This window comes from Grammomys surdaster, unplaced genomic scaffold (assembly GCF_004785775.1).
Source record: "Grammomys surdaster isolate TR1022 unplaced genomic scaffold, NIH_TR_1.0 64, whole genome shotgun sequence".
Taxonomy (NCBI): domain Eukaryota; kingdom Metazoa; phylum Chordata; class Mammalia; order Rodentia; family Muridae; genus Grammomys; species Grammomys surdaster.
This window is the reverse complement of record NW_021604566.1, coordinates 17,148,321-17,170,122: the sequence shown is the minus strand read 5'-3', so window position 1 is coordinate 17,170,122 and position 21,802 is coordinate 17,148,321. Positions and strand designations below refer to the sequence as shown.

Here is a 21,802-nt window from a genome sequence, read left to right as displayed (position 1 = left end):
AGAGAGAGAGAGAGAGAGAGAGAGAGAGCGACAGAGAGAGAGGCAGAGAGACAGAGAGACAGAGACAGAGAAAAATAGAAAGAGAAAGACAGAGAGAGTCAGAGAGACAGAGAGATTCATCTATACATTGTATACACTGTTACTTTAGAGGACCTCGACTAATTATTTAGAGGACCAGACTCATAAATAATTCCTTGTCAACTTCTGTATTGGATCTAAAATTGTGTGACTAAAAGAACAAAAAGAATAACAAGTAAACAAAAAACAATTTTCCACCTATCAAAGCGCTAAGGATCTATCATAAGGCATCTGAGGCCTACATTTCAGATATCTGCTTAGTGTAACTGCTTTTCATTTCAAAGAGTCTTGATGTCATATTTTATTCTGTTTCTATAAAAATTTATAAAACTGCTTCCATGTTGAAATATAGAATTTGGTGGAAACAATATCTGTATTGCCAGATCATGATCGCTCACATTTGGTTTCAGAACAAACTCTTTTTTTTTTCTTTTTGAGGTGAAAGTTATATTTATGTGACAACAGGAGTATTTATTTAAATTTTCTGTCAGCATATTTTTCAAATTCGAAGTTTATATTTCTAAAATTTTTGTTTACATTTTATTCTAAGGTGAAACATAAAATTTGCAAGTCAGTGTATTCATTAAATATACATTACATTTTGCTAGGATGCAATTTTTTTCTCTGATATCCTTTATGAGTGTGGAGCCATGGATGGAACGTGAAGCTTTGCACATGTTGAACGTGTGCCATAAGCCAGCCTACATCATACTGATTTATTCTGAAGAATTGTCCAATGTCCTGGGCAGCTAAAACAGAGTGAATTACTCAGTAATGGAGTATATAAGCTGTATGCTTGAATAGATTTGTATACGATAAATTTAATTGAGGAGATCCAAACTAGACCTTAAATTGTCTATTCGGATAATTTGGGGTAACTTCCTATTGAAGCTACTTTCCTGAAGGATCCTTATTACCTCCAGTGTGAATAATTCTCTACAAGCTCGTCAGCTCACAGATCTGGGATTACATTTAATCTCATTCTGTTTATCTGAGCCCTATTGACAGTATGTCCTATAGGACTGCTTACTTCCTCACTCTTCTTCTATCCCAAAGCCCCTCCCTAAGTTAGATGGTGCTATTGAGGTCCCCAATGCACTAAGTATTAGTAGAACAGATATTGTTAATTTGTGTTAAAACGATTAATAACTTTCAATAGCTGGATCACTTATAATTGCTGTATTCTATCACCAGTCTTTTGAGTGACACACTTTGACAAGTGCAAAATATTCAGTTCTCCTCAGGAACAATGATAGAGTATGATTCTCCTTTATGGTCTTTTCTCTTCTGACTTTAGATTCTGTGAAAATGTAATTACCTATTTTAACTCTTGTCTCTTATGAGAGGTTAAGGAAGAAACCAGACAGACCTAACTCCTATGTGCTTCAACTAAACCAAACTGAATGTTGATAAACAACCCTGTCTGGATTAACCATTAAATCTTACAGGAATGCCACATTATTATACAACACTTAAAGAAGTGTTTGTTTCACTGGTAGAAACATGGTGGTATGTCGCCATCCAGTGTAATGGAAAATTTATTCATGAATCATATTTTAATGTGAAGTTTCCAGCTATTGCCTACCACTTCTGCTTCATGTTCTGTACCCAATCTTGTTCCTTCCCATTATCCAGGTACAGGAACTTCATACACAGTACTATATCCCTTTCTAGGGTCCTTAACTATCTGGTTTAATCTAAAACTTCACTAGTGAAAAGTAATTTCTCCTTACAGTCTCCTGGGACCCTCCAGTCTATTTCATACCCTACCATAGTACCCTGAAATTGGACCAAAATGTTAAACTGTACACTATCAGTCTTTTCTATTAAATGACAAGACAACAAACACCAAAATTAAAATGATACCTAAGAACCATAATTTGGGAGTGCTTGCATCCATCTCACAAATCTTATAAATGACAGGACCACGTTGACATATTGAGAATGATGTGGTTGGTGCCCATTCCGTGGCGAGATGATAAAGGCCCAGCTGTGTAGAGACAATGTAAGGAAAGCATCCATGTACTAGGAAATGTATTCACTGTTCTACATTCCACACACACAATCTAACTTTACAGCAACCCTGTCCAATGGTACTGCTCACAGTCGCCTATCAGCAATGAAGAGAGTAAAGTTAACAGTGACTTTCTCATATGCAGAGGCCTTGCCTTTACCATGTTCAGAAGACAGGAGTAACACATTTCTGTCAGTATAAATCAAAACAAAATGCAAACATAATGAATTTTGTTATGGTTTAGAGAAGAGTCTGCAAAAGACCCCTATGTTAAAGGTTCTTCCCAAGACCACACTGTAGAAGATGGCTGTGTTATATGAGCAGCTCAACTGCTACACATGTGTAGAAGACCTACTGGGAGAAGTCTCATCATTAAGGCCATGTTCACAAAGGATATAGGGGTCTCTTATCTTTTTGTCTTCCTGGTCATGCTATGCTGCCCTACTACAAGCCCAGAATAAAGAAAGTTTTGATTCACATACTAGAGATTCTGAAACTGTGAACCAAAATCTCTTTTCCTCTCTATGCTGACTATCAAGCATTTTACCAGAAATATCTCCTAACACAGAGGAAATAACATGTGGTTTAAGAATAGCTCTTATCTATTCAATTAATATGTGAAGTTTTCCAAGATTGATCTTTAAACTAATAAAAACTCTTGTGTGCAAATAAAATTGATAATATCAACATAAACTAAATTAAATGCATTGAGATTATTTAAGTCAAGTATACTTTTAAAAATGTATTTATTTATTCACTTTGCATCTCAATATCAGCCCTTCCTCTTTTCCCAGTACCCCCTTATTCAAGTCCTTTCTCCACTCCACTGAAACCAGAGAACATGGTCCATTTAGGGGCACAGGATCCATAGGTGGCAGGAGCCATAATAGGACATGCTAATAACTAGTAGGTGATTGTCCTAAAATGGTCTGCTTTGGATTATTATGTAATCTGTGATAGAGTCATTCTTATTAAGCAAGGCTACAAGGGATTCATTTTAGGAAAGATTCCTATTATTAATATGCTTTTCCTGTCATTATTAAATATATATACCAATCACTAAGTAATAGTACATCCTTTTGGAGCTGATCTCTGCTGATCCATGAAGATGTACTGTCTAGTAATGATGCTATATCGACAAATAGATGACTTCTTAACTCTTAATACTGATCCTATAAGAATTCCTAAAATTATATCAGTGATTATTAAGCTCTTTTATAGTGGGATTGCTATTAGGCCCCACTTTTCTGATAGTCAAAACTGCAATGAGAACTCTGCCAGTCTCCCAAGAGTCACCAGTTAATTGCTCTTAGATAGTAACCAGACTTTCTCCTACTCAAAGCATATTCCAAGAGGTTGTAAAACAATTAACCAAAGGTCATAAAAAGGGAACTAACAATTTATTATAGGTGTTAGGACAGGAGATAAAATATTGGCTGGGTTTATCTATACAAAACTTCACTAGTAACTTAGTTACAGTTTTAAACCTTCACTGAACCTGTGTAGCTGAGACAAGTGATGGATGTTTAACCAGATAATTACTCCTAATAGATATGCATGTAAATATTCTCTGTTGTAAACTCCTATTTCAATTTATGACTTGATTTTTGTGTGTGTGTGAACTGGTGATGAACTTTTTAACATGTTATTATGTATTCTGAAAGATGTATAAGTACTGAAGACAAAGAGATGGAATAGAATTTTTTTCCTTTTCCTAGATAGAGTAGAATTTTTCCTTTTCCCCCCTAAAAGAATTTTTTCCCTTAGAAGAATTTTTCCCTTACTAGAATTTTTTCCCTTTCTCCACTTAGGATCTTTCTGCTTTTCCCCTTAGATAACATTCATAAGAAAAATTTACAACTTCGTAATAAACGCAGTAATCATTTTTCTAAGTATCCAGTTTTCTTCCTGTGACTTCTGGCTAGCAAGTAGAAAGTTAGAGCTGTGCAGTTCCTGCTGAGATAGTACAAAGGCTATTTATTTAATCCTCTACTGTTTGAGAAAGAGGCACAAAGTGCCAGAAACTGGAGTTTCTGGCCTCAGAGGATCACAGAAGGCTGGTCAGCTACAGTAGCATAGTAACTTATACAGCAACTCTAAATATCTCATAAGACAAAGTTTTACTCTATGCAGATGCTCTTCTCCCTCTGCTTCCTCAAGAAGAACTGACAAGAAAGAACCCCATACCAGGGCTAGCTCCCAGCACACAGGGAACATCCATCACTTGTCTCAGCTACACAGGTTCAGTGAAGGTTTAAAACTGTTTTCATGATGACTAAATGTAGGGGAATTTACCTTAATTAATTGTTTGGCTAATAAAGACGACCAGAAACAAATTGCTGGACAAATAGATGGAGGCAGGTTTTCCTGGTACAAGAGAGGAAGAGGGGACAAGGGTAGGAAGGAACAGCCTTTTCTTTACGGTGAGGCAGAGAGCTAGGGGTTGCAGAATGTAGACTAGGAACTGTTAGATCTGGTGGCAACCTCTACCACCAGAAAAATTTCCAACACAGAATAGTCGATGAGTTTAGAACAATAGATTTCCATACACAGCGGTTGTGTCACCTATGGATTTTAAACTAAGATTGTCTGGTGTTTTTCCATTCACAGTGACTCAGGTGGGCAAGAGAAAAAGAACATAGCCAGGGTATAATTTGACCAAACTTTGAATTGGGAAGATTGGGCAAAGACAGAGCTACAGGGAGAGGTAATCAAAGTGGAGCGTGCAGGCTGGCTGGCAAGAGCGCTGTGGGGTGGTGTGCTGGCAAGAGAATGAACTCTGGAGGGACAGAGCTGGCATTTGTGAGAGAGAAATGGTTAGGAGAAACATGAAGTCACAGTCTTGGGCTATGCACCTGGATAAGAACAGACAGAGACTGCCAATGTTGGCTCATAGTTGGATAAAATGTGGAATTTAAAAAAAAAAAAAAAACTACACAGTACAACTCAGGACTTTGAACATTTCTTTAGGTATGTTTAGGTTACTCAAGATTTCTTTGTAGAGAATTGTCTGTTTAGTTCTGTATCCCATATTTTACTTGGGTTATTTGTATGGTTTCTAACTTCTTGAGTTGATTATATATTTTAGACATTAGCTCGCTATCAGATGTAGGGTTAGTAAAGTATTTTCCCAATCTGTATGCTGTCATTTTGTTCTAATTGACAGTGTCCTTTGCCTTACAGAAGTTTTTCAGTTTCATGAGTCCCAGTTTATCTATGGTTGATCTTAGTGGCTAAGCCATTAGAATTCTGTTCAAGAAGTTGTCTCCTCAACCAAGTTCAAAGCTATTCCCTACTTTTTGTTCTGTTAGATTTAGTGTCTCTGGCTACATCTTGAGATCTTTGATCCATTTGGACTTCAGTTTTGTGTAAGATGATAAATAGTTACCTATTTGCGTTCTTCTACATGCAGACATTCAATTAGATCAGCATCATTTGTTGAAGATGCTCTCACTTTTACATTGATTGTATGCCTTTGACTTTTTGGACAAAAATCAAGTGTCTGTAAATGTGTGGGTTTATTTGCAGCTCTTTGATGTGATTCTATTGATCCTGTCTGTTTCTATACCAATACCAAACAGCTTTTATTACTCATGCTCTGTTTTACAACTTGAAACCAGGGATAGTGACCCCTCCAGAAGCTCCTTTATTGTTCAAGGTCATTTTAGCTATCCTGGTTGTTTGTTTTTCCATATAAAGTTGAATATTGCTCTTTCAAGGCCTATAAAAATTGTGTTGGAGTTTTGATTGGGATTACATTGAATCTGAAGATTGCTTTCATTAAGATGGTCATTTTTATTATGTTACTCCTACCAATGCAAAAGCATGGGAGATCTCTCCAACTTTTGATATTTTCTTCAATTTCCTTCTTCAGAAACTTGAAATTCTTGTCATACAGGTCTTTCAATTGGTTGCTTAGAGTTATACCAAGATATTTTATATTATTTGTGGCGATTATGAAGGGTGTTTTTTTTATTTTTCTCAACCCATTTATTGTGTTATAAAGGGGGGATACTGATATTTTAAAATTAATTTTGTATTTGGCCACTTTGCTGAAGGTGTTTATAACTCTTGGAGTTCTCTGGTAGAATTTTTGGGATCACTTATGCTTACTAACATGTCATCTGTGAATAGCAATATTGTGACTTCTTCTTTTCCAATCTACATCCTCTTGATTCAAATTTCATGAGTATAATTTTACAAAATTATGTAAAAGACAAAACAATCTTTTCTAACAGTAATAATTGCTTTCCATATTTATTGTATTTGACATCTTTAGTTTTCTACATCATTTAAATTTTCAAATTTTTATTTCTCATAACTTTTGATACATTTTGCATTTTAATGTGCTTTTATTATTAAGAACACTTCATCCTTAAGTGTAGGCATTGTCCTATACATGTGCTATACCAATTGGGAAATCTCATTGTCACTTATTCACCACATTTTGACCAGTTAAGATTCTTTGAAGTAGCCTTCACCTAAAACAAAAAGAAACTTTGTTGATGGTGTCTGAATAAGAATTTCACCTCTGAGTATTGAGTATAATTATTTAGAATATTATTAGATACTATACTGATTTTGGAAAATGGTGTATGTCTTAGAATTTTACTCCTGTGAACAGACACCATGACCAAGAAAACTCTTATAAAAGACAACATTTAATTAGCACTGGCTTACAGGTTCAGAGTTTCAGTCCATTGTCATCAAGGCAAGAGCATGGCAATGTCCAAACAGACATGGTGCTGGAGGAGCTGAGAGTTCTACCTCTTGTTCCAAAGGCAGCTACAAGAAGACTGGCTCTTCTGTGGTTAGGAGCAGTGTTTCATTGCCTACCCCCACAATGACATACTTCCCCCAACAAGGGCACAGGTACCCCAACAAGGCCACACATCCTAATAGTGCCACTCCCTGGGCTAAGCACCTTCAATCCACGACAGTGTATATTCTTCTTTAGGGTCTAATGGGTTTGACTTAAATAGGCCTTAACTCTCATTAAACAGGCCTTAACTCAATAACACAGCTCTTGGTTACACACAAGGTAAACACATGACTATTGCACCATTGAATGTTTCTTTTCAGGCTTATTATGGTGGTTTGTAGGCTTTATCACTGAGAAGGACTACTGATAGCTTTTCTCCCTTGGAAACTTGCATTGGACCTTCCAGTGCTCTGAGAGCCTCTCTTTGTGAGTACATTTCCAAGATAGTTCCAAGTATCTGAAGTATGTGGTATCCCCACCCTTGTCCAGCAAATTGTACTGTACAAGGTGCAAGTTCCATAAATGAAGCCACTAGGCATGACATCAATTTTATGACTCTCAAAACTAATGTTTAAATTTCTTATCTGATGAAAAGTAATAATGGGAATAAGAAAGAACTCAAGATTATGGCATTAGTTTATATCATTTGATAGAACTAATGATTACAAATTTTATTATTCTTTCACAGTTATTATATATATGTTAATTATCTTAACATATAAACTTAACATATTATAGGTTATTACTGGCTAATAGATTTCTCATACGAAAACAAATGGTATAAATAGCATATGGCTCCATAGACACTACATTCTTATTGGCCTGAAAGCTTTCTCTTTGAGGACTAGATTTCAAACTACCAGAAGGTTCTATACACGCTGCGAAAGATGAGAACATCCAACATTCCACAGATATTATAAACATGAACCACAACAATGATCAGTGTGGCACATATCCCTAAAGAAGCGTTAATAACATTCATATCTTAGTGGTAATATACAGCTGAATAATTGGAATTAGGACCCACTCATCAGGTGGTAAATAATGTCCAGTATGAGAAACTTAGCCAACTATCCAAAGCTAGTGAGGTTATGGACTTTAAAGGAGAATACACTACTGCCTTTTTACTAGACAAGTATGATCCATAGCTCCATTATAAATTATTTTTGATACTTGCAGACAAGTCCTCATCAATAAAAGTTAGGCAGAGATCATAACAGAAAGCCATGACTGATTAAAATGCAGAGATCGTTAGATGCTCAACCCCAATTGATACATCTACAAGACAACCTATACTCCTAATACTCAGAAAATAAGTGGGAGTGGGAATGTTGTAAGATCTAGAGGGTCAGGATAAGCTTTTGGTTATCATTTTAAATGATAGGGAAGCTATACACATGATAATGTCAGCAAAATGGCAGCTTAAACAAGGTCAGGACATATCAATAAACATGCTAATGTGAACGGGAAATATCCTGGAGCCTCTCCCTTAGATAAAACTGTGGTAGAGGCAATTAAAGATTTCCCCAAGGATGAGGCCCCTAACTGGTTATCCAATACCAAGTAATTGGCCCTGAAAACATAAACAGAGAAGCTAGGCCAAATGGATTCAGCAAGTTGTATTTATGTATTTATGCACATATGTGTATCTATGCTTGTAACAGTATCATTTAAAGAAAAAGCGACTATGAATTTGAAAGAAAATGGAGGCAGGAAATAAGAGAGGATGAAGGGAAGAGGAGAAGGAGAAGGTAAATAATGTAATTATATTTAATTAAAAATGTTGTCTTGGCTAGAGAAATTGATGAACAATTAAGAGCACTTATTGTCCTTTCAGAGGATTTGGGTTTGGCTCCCAACAACCATATAGCAGCCAATAGTCATCCACTACTTGATGGATGATTCTACCCAATTCCAAGGTACTTGATGAGTTTTCTGGTCTGCATGGGTACTGCTTGGATATGGTAGACAGATATACATGTAGGCAAAAATTTCAAATACAAAATAAATATGGAATTTTTAAAAAATCTAAAAAAGTTAAGGGTACAAATAGTAACCAATAACAAATAGAAAGGTTCTTCTGGGAATGAGAAAAAGTGAATAAAAAAGGTAGTAACACCATTCTGTGACTACTTTTTAAACCAGCAGCATTCACCATAAGAGTGAAGAATATAGTGTGTTCATTATGTTTTAATCAGGCTTTTACTTTTCACAATGGAAGCAACATAAAAATTATCAACTTTGTCACATAAAACTTAAGAGACTAAGACATGACAGAATTGACTTTTGGGATACTCACCCTGAATAAATGAACATAAAGTTTCTCATTTTAAAAGAGATTTTCTTCAAGTCAGCTTAATTTATTGCTGACTATATTTAGCAAATTAGTACTGAGGTTAATTCATTAGAGTAATACTCACAGGCTTATTTTCACTTGATAGTAGTCTTACTAAAAGTATCAGAAGGGTTACTACATCAGGGATTCTTAATTACTGAATATCCTTAGATATCATACAGAGACCACATTCTATCTATCTATACAATAGAATCTGTTCTTCTAGAAAGTAACATTGGGTTTTTCTGTGAACACCAAACTACCACTAGCAGTCCTTAGACAGTTGGCACTTTCTGAATGACAATCATAGGTGCTGCATCTTGAACTACCATAAATACTCTGTACACTTGCTGGGTTCCCTACTTTCATTGCCAGTTTGATACACCTTTAGATCCACTCCTTTACTGAACAATCTATATTCTATATTCCTCATGCATATGTATCACTGTATTATTTTTCATAAATTTTCTTTTGAAAATTTTGTGCACACATTAACCTGAGAGAAAATTTGTAACAGATTATTTATTAAACACTGAAACACTGGGAAGGTATGGTTCCACTTACACAATGCTAATTCATCTTTTTATAAAGGAGACAGTAGCAAGACTCCTTTTCTGAAAATCAAAGCCAAAGGAAGATGTTGCAGCACGGACTAAGAGAAGATCATTTCAAACTGATAATGGTGTGTAATTTTTTAACTTTTTCACATGTTATGCCATGATATACAAGGATAACTATTCTTATAGATACAACTGCTAAAAAAAAGGCCATTACTGTTCCAATGTACCATAATCTTTTGGAAATGTGAAAAAGATCAGATCTCACAGCACTCATATTAAGTCATTTGTTTATAACAGACGTTTAGTAGAAATTCCAAACACCCAAATTGCACCATTCTACACCTACTTTTAAGATATCACCTATAAAACTGAAAAACATGCTTTTATACATTCATCATCTATATTTGTCTCAGAAAAAAATCATGAAAGGACTCTCAAAAATCATTGGTAAAGTAAGAAATCGTTCTCAAACATCTGAAGCTATATTTTTAAGAAAGGAGAATAAATCAGTACCTATCATTTATTATCTATCATCAATCTATGTATATTTTCAATTATCTCTCATCAATCTATCATGTGCTCATCTATCATCTATAATCTACTGACCTATAATGCATCTCTATATATAAAATATTAACCAACTATATATATATATATATATATATATATATATATATATGGACAGTGTGGCACAAAATTACTTTGCTATATTAATTGTTTGCATTAACAATGTTTTATTAAAATTCAAACTCTGTTTGGGAAAACAAGATTAAATGTATTTTATATCCCATGGACAAAAATGAAGTACATAAATTCATCGTACAATTATTTTAAAAGCTTTTTACTCATTATTGAGTAATAGCTTTGGCACTTATTTCTCCTGCCTCCTGATGCATATTACCTTTGTTGCTGCATCAAAGCAGATGAAACCTGTGCTGAAGTCAATAGTGAGGCCCATTAGGTGACTCTCCAGCACACATGCATAGGTCTTGCACTGGAGAAAACAAAGAATACTGTTAGTTTCCATTTTGCTTATATAAATTCAGTATCATGGGGAAAGTGGAATCTACTGTCTATGAATGTAATGCTTAGTAGTTGACTAGCGTATGCCTCAGCAGTAGAATACAATCCTAACATGACTAAGACTCTAGGTTTGAGCTACAGCATTATAGTTTTACTTGTAAATATTTTGGGAAGATAAGAAATATTAATACTAAAATAGGAACATATCATAAATAAGGTATGAATTAAGGTGGACCTTATATACAACCTAACACATTGTTATATCTGGTTGTATTTGAGTTTGATTTCAAGCTACATTGCAGTGAATTATATGAACTGTAATTAAAATTGATATATGAGAAATCTATTTTTCAGCAATTTTCAAATACCAATACTTATATTGCATTTGTTTATATTTTATTTATACAAAACAGATTGTCTCTCACAAATACCTATAATTATCTAATTGCTTTTATGAGAATGTTATATTCAAATGATTAAACCCAAATTTGCATTAAAAAACTTGCAACCATGACAAAATGTTCATTTGAAGTTAAAATTGTACATTAGAAGACATACTTACTGGGCCTTAGTAGCCCATGCTTAGGTATAATTTTATTTGCTAAATACATGGATATCTTAGATAGCTGTATTCAGCCATTAGTAATTCATGAAAACTACTATCAACATAAAGAAGTGTTTTAGGCTACATTGCTTTCTTTTAACTTAGGCTTAATTATTTGCTATTTCCATGTATGGCCATTAAAAGGAAGATTCCAGGTGAAAATACATTTATTGTAGTTCGTTCAAATTTTTTCATTAAGTTGAACTCTGCAAATTAAGTTACATTGGCTCAATAATCTTTAAATGGAAGCAAATAAATGGAATATGTTAAGATCTGCTAAAAGTTTTCCCTATAACTTACAATGTCAAGAGATGTACTGAGTGTATTTAATACACTTAAAGAAATGCTTATTTATTTTATAAATAAATTGTCTATTTAATGAAAAATAGATTTCAGTGTAAAAAAATGTGATAACCAAAATTATTGTTTTTGGAAAGCTCTAACATAAATTGCTTGGCAAGATATTTTATAATTAAATATTAAATAGCATCAACAGATAAATATACATAGAGTAAATACTTTAAATGCCTTTGGAACTAAATTTCTACCACCAGATAAAAACAAATATGGAATCAATTCAAAATAACTTTAATTAAGTATAATAACTTTTTGAAATTAGTAGATGTTCCATCATATTAAAATAAGTAATTGCTGAACTGAATTATAGTTATAAAACAAACATGTTCTTCACTGCCAAAATTCACTGATCTGGAAAAATAATAAGTCAACAAAATTACCCTAAGTGTACTACACTCACATTATTTCTTTTAAACTAGGATATATAACATTTTATTTGTAAGTTGTGTCATATATATGTATACATATATATACATATATATATGTATATATATATTCACTACACTTCCTTAAGTTTAATTTTAACTATAAATTATAGTGTCAAATATACTCAATGTGTGTGCTTTCTTAGATCATTCTTTCAAATAGATATCATAGTATTTATACTGTTTATTAAAGGTACAAAACAAAGTATGAAATAATAAGTAGATATATTTGAAGGTAGAAAGCATTACTTTTTAGTCCTTGTAATAAAAATATATTTCAAAATAATTTTGAGTTCTTCAATAGTATTAATCATGTTATAACCTTTTTATTTCCTGCCTATTTATTTTATTTTACCCTGTTGAGATAGGATATCATGTGGCATAGACTGGTTCAAATTTCCTTATATAACTGAGAATGACAGTTAACTACTTTCTCCATCTTTACCTCCCAATTGCTGGGATTCTAGGTGTGTACTGTCAGGCCCATCTCTATTTTACCCATGTTAATGAAATAGATATATTCATTATATCAAAATTAAACAATATTCTTTATGTTAGTATATTCACATTTTCAAATCCAAACATTTCAACTAATTTTACCCATTTCCAGTTTCATATCTGTCATCACATGTGTTTGAGAACTAAGTATCCATGTATGTTGCTCCTTGATCTATGAATATATTTCAAGGAGTAGGAACCCAATTAACTTCACAATTTCCTGTATCTTGTCCCAGGTCAACCAGAGAATGAATTCTATGAGGTATTGCATTTCAAGTTCTCATGTAGACAAGAGATGGAAGGTTATATGAAGACTGATCTAGAGATAGCTTCATACTGGAGTACTACTATTTAGTAAATACTCACTGGACACTTGTGATTTACAAAACGTATTAAATTTCAACACATACAGAAATAAAAATAAACACCTTATGATAAAAAGTTTGTCCAGTATTAGGATGTGAACCACACAAAGAAAACGGTGAAAGGATGTAGTCTTGTTTGCTACAAGGGGAAGAAGGAAGAGTCAGCACAGTTTTTGTGGAAGACATCTTGTAGAAAGCACTAGAAATCAATGGGTGTCCCATGAAGCAACTCTTGAAGAAAGCCTCACGTATTATGCATGGTTTGAATAGGCACCAGTGAAATGGAGGCTTCTAGAACCTAAGAAGCAGGGGTCTTCTGATGAGGAACAACTTAGCAAATAGTAAACTACAGCCAGATTGTTTTCTATATAAGAATCAAGTTATAGTCATATTTGATAGGAAGTAGTCTACAAAGGCAAAATATAAAGAACATTCAATGACTATTCAGATATGCCTAATTACTGTTTTTCAATAACGGTTAAACAGTGGATGCATTTGATACAGAGGGAAACCTCGCAGAACTGGGCTTACATCCTTTGATAACTCCAGTGAGTGTCATTTCTCCAAGTGCCACACTCTACTGCACTCCACAGGCTCTCACCTGTATGCGCTCCACTTCCAGGAAGGTGGCTGTTTGGAAGGCTCGTTCCCACTGGGCAAGGTCACTCTCTAACTCCACAGAGAAGTAGAGATCCTCTCCACACTCAGACTGCATAGTGAAGCAATGTTTCCGCCGATCCAGCAGGTCACTGTCCTGATGAAAACCTGGAGTTACACAGGCTGGCATACATCAATTCCTACTCAGCACAGCAAAGGTCTACTAACTGCTGGAAACAATGTTTAGACTCCACATTGCCATTAAGTCTTAATTCAGAACGGTAACTGCAACCAAATTTAAGAGTTTACATCTAACATAACATTTCCTTTTGTAACTTCTTATGCCCATCCATCAGAAGAGACTATAGGTTCAATTCAAACTAACAAAAGAATAACCACAGTGCTGAATACACAAAACATCTCTTTGATTGCAAACAGATACCGTGTGTGTGTGTGTGTGTTTGTGTGTGTGTGTAACCCCTGACTTCTTTACAAAACTGTCATGACAACAAAATGAAGATATTGCCATCTTTTATAGGCAATAAAGATTTTTACCGAGAAGATTTTGAAATCATTTTAAAATAATGAACCCATAGGAAATTGGAAAAAACTTGAGTATAATTTATCTACACTAATTTACACTGTATCACAATCCCCCCTCCACCATCCCCCAAAAAACATTTCATTTTGTCAAAGGATTTTGCTCCTAGAAGCTTCCTGATTTTCCCTCAAGTTTTTTACTAAGCACATTTCAATTCCAAATTCAAAGACTCTAATAGGTGAAAAATACAGTAACATGTTTAAGTAAAAGGACAATAGGGAGTGCTACTTTCTAAGGTATATAATTTGAAATATTTATTGAGTATACTGAAATTTGCAAAAAAAAAAAGGCTAATCACTATTATATTCTTTGACAGACAGAGGAATGTGTACAAATGTTTTCTCACTAAACAATGGAAGTGGATCAAATCCTTGGCTTTTGCAATAGATTTTAAAAGAATACCTAACTTCCTTGCATTCCAATCTTGTAAGTATGTGTTAGAAGAATAAGGGCTCTTAGTATTGTAGAATTAGCTCTGACACTTATTATCAGGAAACTCTCATAGAGCTAAGATGACCTACGACTTGTTTAAAGGGAAAAACAAGTGAATAATATATCTGGGGAGTGTCCAGGGAAGATATTAAATAAAAACAGCAACAAATATGCTAGTACAAATTATTATGAGTATGATGATACTCTTTATAGATTGATAACTAATAAACATTAACTGAACAGGGGGTGAAAATGGTATTAATATTTAACAATGTTTAACATAAAGTACAAGATTATTCTTCAAGAAATGAACAGCAATGGCAGAAGCCGGAAGCAAATGAGGACTGGAACATCCAGAAACCCACAGTAAAAATGGAGAAATACCAAGGACTCACAGGGGAGGAGATGAGGTCACTGGTTAGGCACTGATTTTTAACATAAACCTAAGTGTAATTGTAAGCCATTCTACCAGCAAAGTCTCTTGGTAAACTTTGTCTCTGTTGTCAGTATCTTATCTTCTACTTTAAATTTTTAAAATTAATAGACTTTGTACAAAATTGTAAAAAACATTTCAGTTTTCAGAATTTGTCCACTTTATTATTCATTATGCTGGTCTTAGCTTCTTTTTTGGTATGTGTTGGGGAGGGGATACTGGTGTATGTGTGAGCATGGGGGGATGCAAACGTTTGAATTGTTATGGAGGCCAGACATCAGCCTAGGGTATTGTAATTTAAGCTGTCAATCTTGATCTTATTTTATTCTTGTTTGTTTCATTTTCTGATAAAAGATCTATTGGCCTGAAATTCACTCATTAGCTTAGGCTGAAAAGTTAACTAGTCCTGGAATCCTCCTTTCCATGCCCCCTCACTGCTGGGATGCCATGCCTTTTGTCTGAGGGATAACATCCTTGCTTGCACATTCCTCTCATTTTTGTGCAGTAGACACTTTACCTTCACAGCTATCTTCCCAGACCTTTTCCATTTTAATCTAAAATGTTCAGTAACAGAATTGCTATCCCAGCAATCTTTCCATTCTCACAATGATGCAACAATCTTAATGTGACTTTTATTGACATATATTATAGTCTCTTGATAAAACTTAACTACCTTACACTTTTCAAACCACATGGAGCATCAATTATTGCTGAGTGTTAAGACACTTAGGAACAACTCTTATCTAATCAAGCTGACAAATATCATTTCAGCATTTCTGAATAATTGCTATTGTTACTTGTAAAACATCACACTGTGCACTTATTTGGTCATCTGAGCTGAAAATAGCAAAAGCATTATAAGAGTGTTATGAATTAAGAGTTGAGGAAACAGCAAGAGGGAGTGCAAGAAAAGTTTTCTCCGAAAAAGAGCCTGTAGTACTGAGACTCACTGTATCACAAGCTGAGAAAAAGGTAGCATCCTGCTAAGAACTGTGAGCACAGTGAAGAATGAGCCAAACAGATGTTACAGAAAGAGGTGCACATAGAGCAAGAAAGGAAGACCTGGAGCAAAGCAGATATCCAAGGTTCCCTTCCCACAAGTTTAATGGAGCTGTCTGTAGCCCCCAAAGCATAGCTTTGCTTCAACTGTGATGACCTTCAGTAGAGACCCTGCATCTCTGAATTGCATTTCCATTTTTGCTCTCTGTACTATTCCTTCTTCTCTTTGAAAACCTGCACTCATTATCAAGGTGATATGAATAATGATGCATCAGAAGTTATTTTAAATTATTTCTAATTTAAATTGTTTTTGATGCTAGTTTTTTTTTTTAAATAAATAACAGCCCTAGGCTCAATGTTGGTATGCAATAAGATGTATCTGTGGATTTTTCCTTCAATAACTGGCCCTGGAGACATACATTGTTCTGTATTGGTCAGAATGTGACTCTTCGTTCATTAGGAAAGTACAATTTAATAAAGGTGATTGTAATAAAATAGGTAACTGTATCATGAGCACTAACATTCAGTCTCATGTGTGACTACTTCTGCTGAAGGACCCACTTCAAGTCACTGCAACCCTTTCTATAGACAATGGCCATGTGAAGAAGAGAGATGAAGGAGCAGCATTTTTTAAAATGATAACAATTTAAATGTTTTCTAATGTTTTATAAATTGATGCTAAACTTTCATAGACTTCTTTGAACATATACATTTTCCTAGCCACAGATTTTCTATTATAATTAAAATGTGTAAGATTCAGCAGAAAAGACAGTAAAACTGATGAAGTTGTTCTGCCAGCAGTTTCTGTGTGAGCAGTGTGGTTCCTCCCCCTCCACTTGTTACTGTCCTGGTCATAGGAACACCTCTTTATGACATATTCATAAAACTTAGAAGGATAACTGATGAAATGCCCACAACAAGGGTAATTTTCTTATTGTTTTGCTAAATAGCAGCTGCTTGTAATTGCTCTCACTTTATCTGTCATTTGCCACTACTGTATTTACCTGATCATTTATTGAGTAAGGAAATCGCTCAGCATTTAGATGCAAATTTGCTTTAACCAAACAAACATTGTGGTTTATTCTAAGAAAAAAACTACCCCGTGTAAAAGTTTCTTACACTAAAAATAATGTTTTCCATCCTTTTCAGCTATTATAGTCACTGAGACTGCTACAAAAAATACAGTAGCAGATTCATATATATATATTTAAATTTGAACTTGAGTCTAATTTAACAGTAGACTTCAAGTGTGAATTATAAGCACAAGCTAGCTGATCAAATCTATATTTGGTCTAATAAAGAAAATGTAAATCCAGAACCTTATTACAACATTATTTTAAATTTTGTATAGAAACAACAATCTTCTCTAGAGGTAATGAAAGTAGGTAGAATAATATCTATAATTATATAGTGGGTTCAAGGCCAGCCTCATAATCTTTACATAAATTTAATACTTATACTTATTTCTACACAAATAAAAATATTTTAAAAGTATATTCTGATTCCCCATAAACCCACAGACCACACCAGGCAGAGAAGCATGTAGGATAATGGTAGATGACTTTTCCCTTCTCTCTTCCAAATTCAATCCTCAGTGTCTTCCCCAGCCCTGTAGCAAACCACCTACAGCAGCCTCCTTTCCCCCTCCAGCTTCCATCTCCAGTGAATAACACAGAGCTTCCCTTCCTAACCTCCTGAACCCCACTCATTACTTTATCCCAGCCTTCAACCTCGGCAGCCCTTCCTTGGAAACCTACAGGCCACTCAGGCCAAGGAAGCAGGAAGTCTGCAGACTTTCACTTCTCCCTCCCTTCCTCTAAGTCCAGTCCCCTAGTGACATGCTTACTCTGTAGTAGACCTTCTGCTGTGGCCTGCCTCCATTCCCAGGGAACTAAATAGGAAAAACAAACAAACAAAAAAACCAAACAAACAGAAACAACAAAAAAGCCTCTGAGTTTATTACTGTGATCGCTCATCAAGATTCAAAATTATTTTTATATTAAATGTCCAGCATCACCCTTAGAGAAATACACCATGTGTAGCCAGTGATTTTAGATACTCTATGGGCAAACTGCTTCCCTGAAAGGGAAAAATGTTCAATATTTAATTTTATAAAAGTTTTTGTAACTTGTAATTGCATAACTTCTTCCAGTCCCATTTCTCCCTCCAGTCTTTCTCATATAGTCCTCTTACTCTCTCTGAAATTTATGGTCTATTTTCTTTAATTGTTTCTCTCTCTCTCTTTATCTCTCTCTCACACACAAACACACATCTAAATACATAAATACAAACGTATTGACCCATTTAATATTATCTGTATGTATATGATATCTGGACTGATAATATTTAAAACGAGTAATATAAATAATGTTTTAATTATGTAAAATAAGATTTTCAATAATTTGAAACATTTAAGTCAATTAAAAGTCAAACAATGAATCTGACATATACATACATAAACAAATCATAATGGTTTTTTGGGCATTTCAGAAAATGTTGAGAGCCTTCTTTCCAAAGAAACCATACTTGCTGATATAAATGATCAAACTATTTAAACATATTCTGTAATCTTTTAGTAATCCATATAATTAGACTATAGTCTTTATTTTCTTGCAAGAAAATAGTTTTCTAACCCACAGTCTATCTCTTCTGCAGTCCTCCATAAGATCTGGAAAGTGAGAATTTCAGTTTTGGAGTTATTAGGATAAATTTGGAGAGATAATATTACCATTATTCAGTTCCTAAAGTAACATTTAAAAATGGATTTAATTGTATTTGCCTTGTGATTCTTGTGACAGTAAAATTCATTGTTTATGTTTGTCATTTGGAGAAGTGGCTTCTGTATACAAAGGATTCCATGATGTTCATAATACCATCAATAATTGTAATTTTAACATCACAGTTGATGTCTGTTAAGAACTAGATCAGATTTTAGTCTTGTGCAGGTGCAGCTTCAGGATGTCCCTCTCCATCCCTGCTCTTTCCTGCCCTTCCCCAACCTCCTCTCTCTGTATTTATGGATGCCCTCATTGAGAACAAACGATCCCAGATACAAATACTTATGTAGTGCCAAATTCTAGCCCATAGAAAAATGTATCTTTTCACATTAATATTTTCCTCTTTGAAGAATGTCACTTATACTGTGAAATACTACAATGGATATTTTTCATAACATAATTATATAAATTAAGCTTTTATAAGATCAGAATATTTATGTTAAATTGAACAAGCCAGATTCAGAAATACAAGTTAAACATGACCTCATTCCTTCATGGAATATAAATTCAATAATCTCTTAGAAATTGAGAGTAGCATATTGATCCCAGATGCAAGATGCAGGTAAATGAACAGAGAAACCTGGGAGTGACAAGTGGACACTGAGCTGCAGTTAAATGGAAAAAGATATTATGGTATGCTTGTTTGCTGTTATAGCAAAGAGGGTGAATGCAGATGGTCATAGTGTGCTACATATTTATACAGCTTAGAAAACATGTTTTTCTCAATGTGTTCACCCAAAAGTAGTATTTGGAAACTGCCTTAAAGTCCTTCAATTGATGGATAGATAATGAAAATATGTGTTTCATATAAAACAACTGCAAAAACAAACCTGTGAAATTGTGAAACTTGCAGGTAAATTGATGAAATTGAAAATATCATATTGAGTAATGAGAGACCAAGATTGGAAGCCAAATGCCATAGTTTCTGTCTTACACATGGATCTTAGCTCTGAATCCTTAGAGTTGAGAGCACAAACTGATCATAGAAGTCAGGAAAGTAGGATGATCCTGTAGCAGCAGAAAGAGAAGAAAGGCCTCTAGAGATGGGAGAGTAGGACACAAAGTGAAGGATGAAAGGAAAAATGAGATGTAGGAATAGTATTACACAGGGAGAGGGAGGAAAAAGAGGTAAGTAGCATTAAAGGTATTAGGAAAAGTCATTGAGAATCAATTTGCAAGATTAATACATCTCTATCTCTGTCTCTCTGTCTCTCTCTGTCATGCTCTTTCTCTTATTTCTGTCTCTTCCTATTATTCTAAATGGGGTTACACCACACAGAGTGAGTATGTTTCTTCCCAAGAGCCATAGACCACCTTACATAGATCCCCTATCAGACAAAGGAAAACTCCTTTTGAGTTTGTTGTGGGTAGGGCCCCAAAATCTACCAAAACAATATAGGCTATTGTGATTGCCCTTATCTGACTCTGGAAAACTGAAGGTAAAACCATATTGCTGAAGACATCACACATTTTGGACACAGGTCTTGAAGAAATCAGCTAGAACTGAAGCCCCTTTCTTGAGGATGAACTCTCATAGTATCTAAAGGTTTTCAGCTGCCAAGGGAGAAAAACAAATTATAATGCTACCAAGCTATAAAACCTATGAAGCACAACAATGACTGGCCCTGCATAATACCCCTAAGAATGAAGTAATGACATTTTTTATCCCTGTGGTAACCAAGAGTTATCCAGTGGATCTTAATGCCTGTTCAACAGGAGAACTTCATTCCTTGTATTTTAAACCTAGTCAAATACTCATGATTAGAGTGGCCATAGACTCTAGAAGAGATCCTACTATATCTGTATTCATAAAGCAATATAATACCTTACTGAATTCTAAATACTAATACTTGTACCCATAGATAAATTTAGCCTTCACTTCTCACCAAAGAAGCTTCTTTTTACAACATAGTAATAACAGAGATTATTAACTCATAAAAATTCAAATTATAAGTGGCCATAGAGTAACTAGTCTCAATGGGACATTTACAATCTATACATAAGGCTCAGTGCTCATCTCAAAAGCAGATATGTAAGATTGTAAGAGCTGAAGGACCAAGACACCTACAGCAAAATATTATCTTCAAGTCATAACAGTGAAATTGCACCAGAGAAATCTCAGCAAGCCTTGCATAATGACACCAGACCACATGCCAACATTGACAGGGTACATTTCACAAAACTCTACCATAAGACAAAAATCTGCCTAATCTATAGGTAAGCAATGATTATGAGAAGGAAAATCAGCATACTCTAGACACAATTCCAATTATTCAATGCTAAGTGACAGTTCCAAATACGTGTACATAAGTGCGACACTAAATGAACTCAACTGGTATTTTTAATACATGTTTATATGCATACATATATGTATATATGTAACAATATGTACAGAAAAGTTCTCATGGAAGAGAGAGAGAGGAGAGAAAGAGAGACAGAGAGAGAGAGAGAGAGAGAGAGAGAGAGAGAGAGAGAGAGAGAGAAGAAAAAGGAGGAGGAGGAAGAGGAGGAGGAGGAGAAGGAGGAGAAGAAGGAGAAGGAGGAGAAGGAGAAGGAAGGAGAAGGAGAAGGAAGGAGAAGAAAAAGAAGTAGAAGAAGAGAAGATGGCAGGAGTTGGATGGGGGATAGAAAGTGGTAGAAAATATGTAAACACAGTACTCATGCATGAAATTCTCAAAAATCATCAAGAAGCGTAAATGTTAAAAGATAAATAATTAAGAGGTAGATATTTACCCTAACTTAAACATTAAATGTAGTTAACACCAGCAGAATTTTCTCATCACCATAGTTAGAATAGTCTAACTTTCCCAAGACTTCTCTTTCAGAAGAGTTTAAATGTCATCATATCAAGTCACCATAGACTAGTGCATTAACTGATTGCTTGAAATAGAACAAAGATTATTTTTTATGGCTACACAGAGTAGCATGTAAATTAACCTTTT

At 34.5% G+C, this 21,802-nt stretch overlaps 1 protein-coding gene across 2 annotated transcripts in view; it reads right to left on the bottom strand.

Annotated features, from left to right (window-relative positions):
• Sntg1 (syntrophin gamma 1) overlaps positions 1–21,802 on the bottom strand; it is a 303,666-nt gene that overhangs the window by 39,165 nt on the left and 242,699 nt on the right. For both annotated transcript variants that reach the window (XM_028769474.1, XM_028769465.1), the window contains 2 exons: positions 13,623–13,775; positions 10,651–10,743 (listed from right to left, as the gene is read on the bottom strand). In XM_028769474.1, the coding sequence (XP_028625307.1) occupies positions 10,651–10,743; positions 13,623–13,775 (246 nt within the window). The remainder of the gene's footprint in view (positions 1–10,650; positions 10,744–13,622; positions 13,776–21,802) is intronic.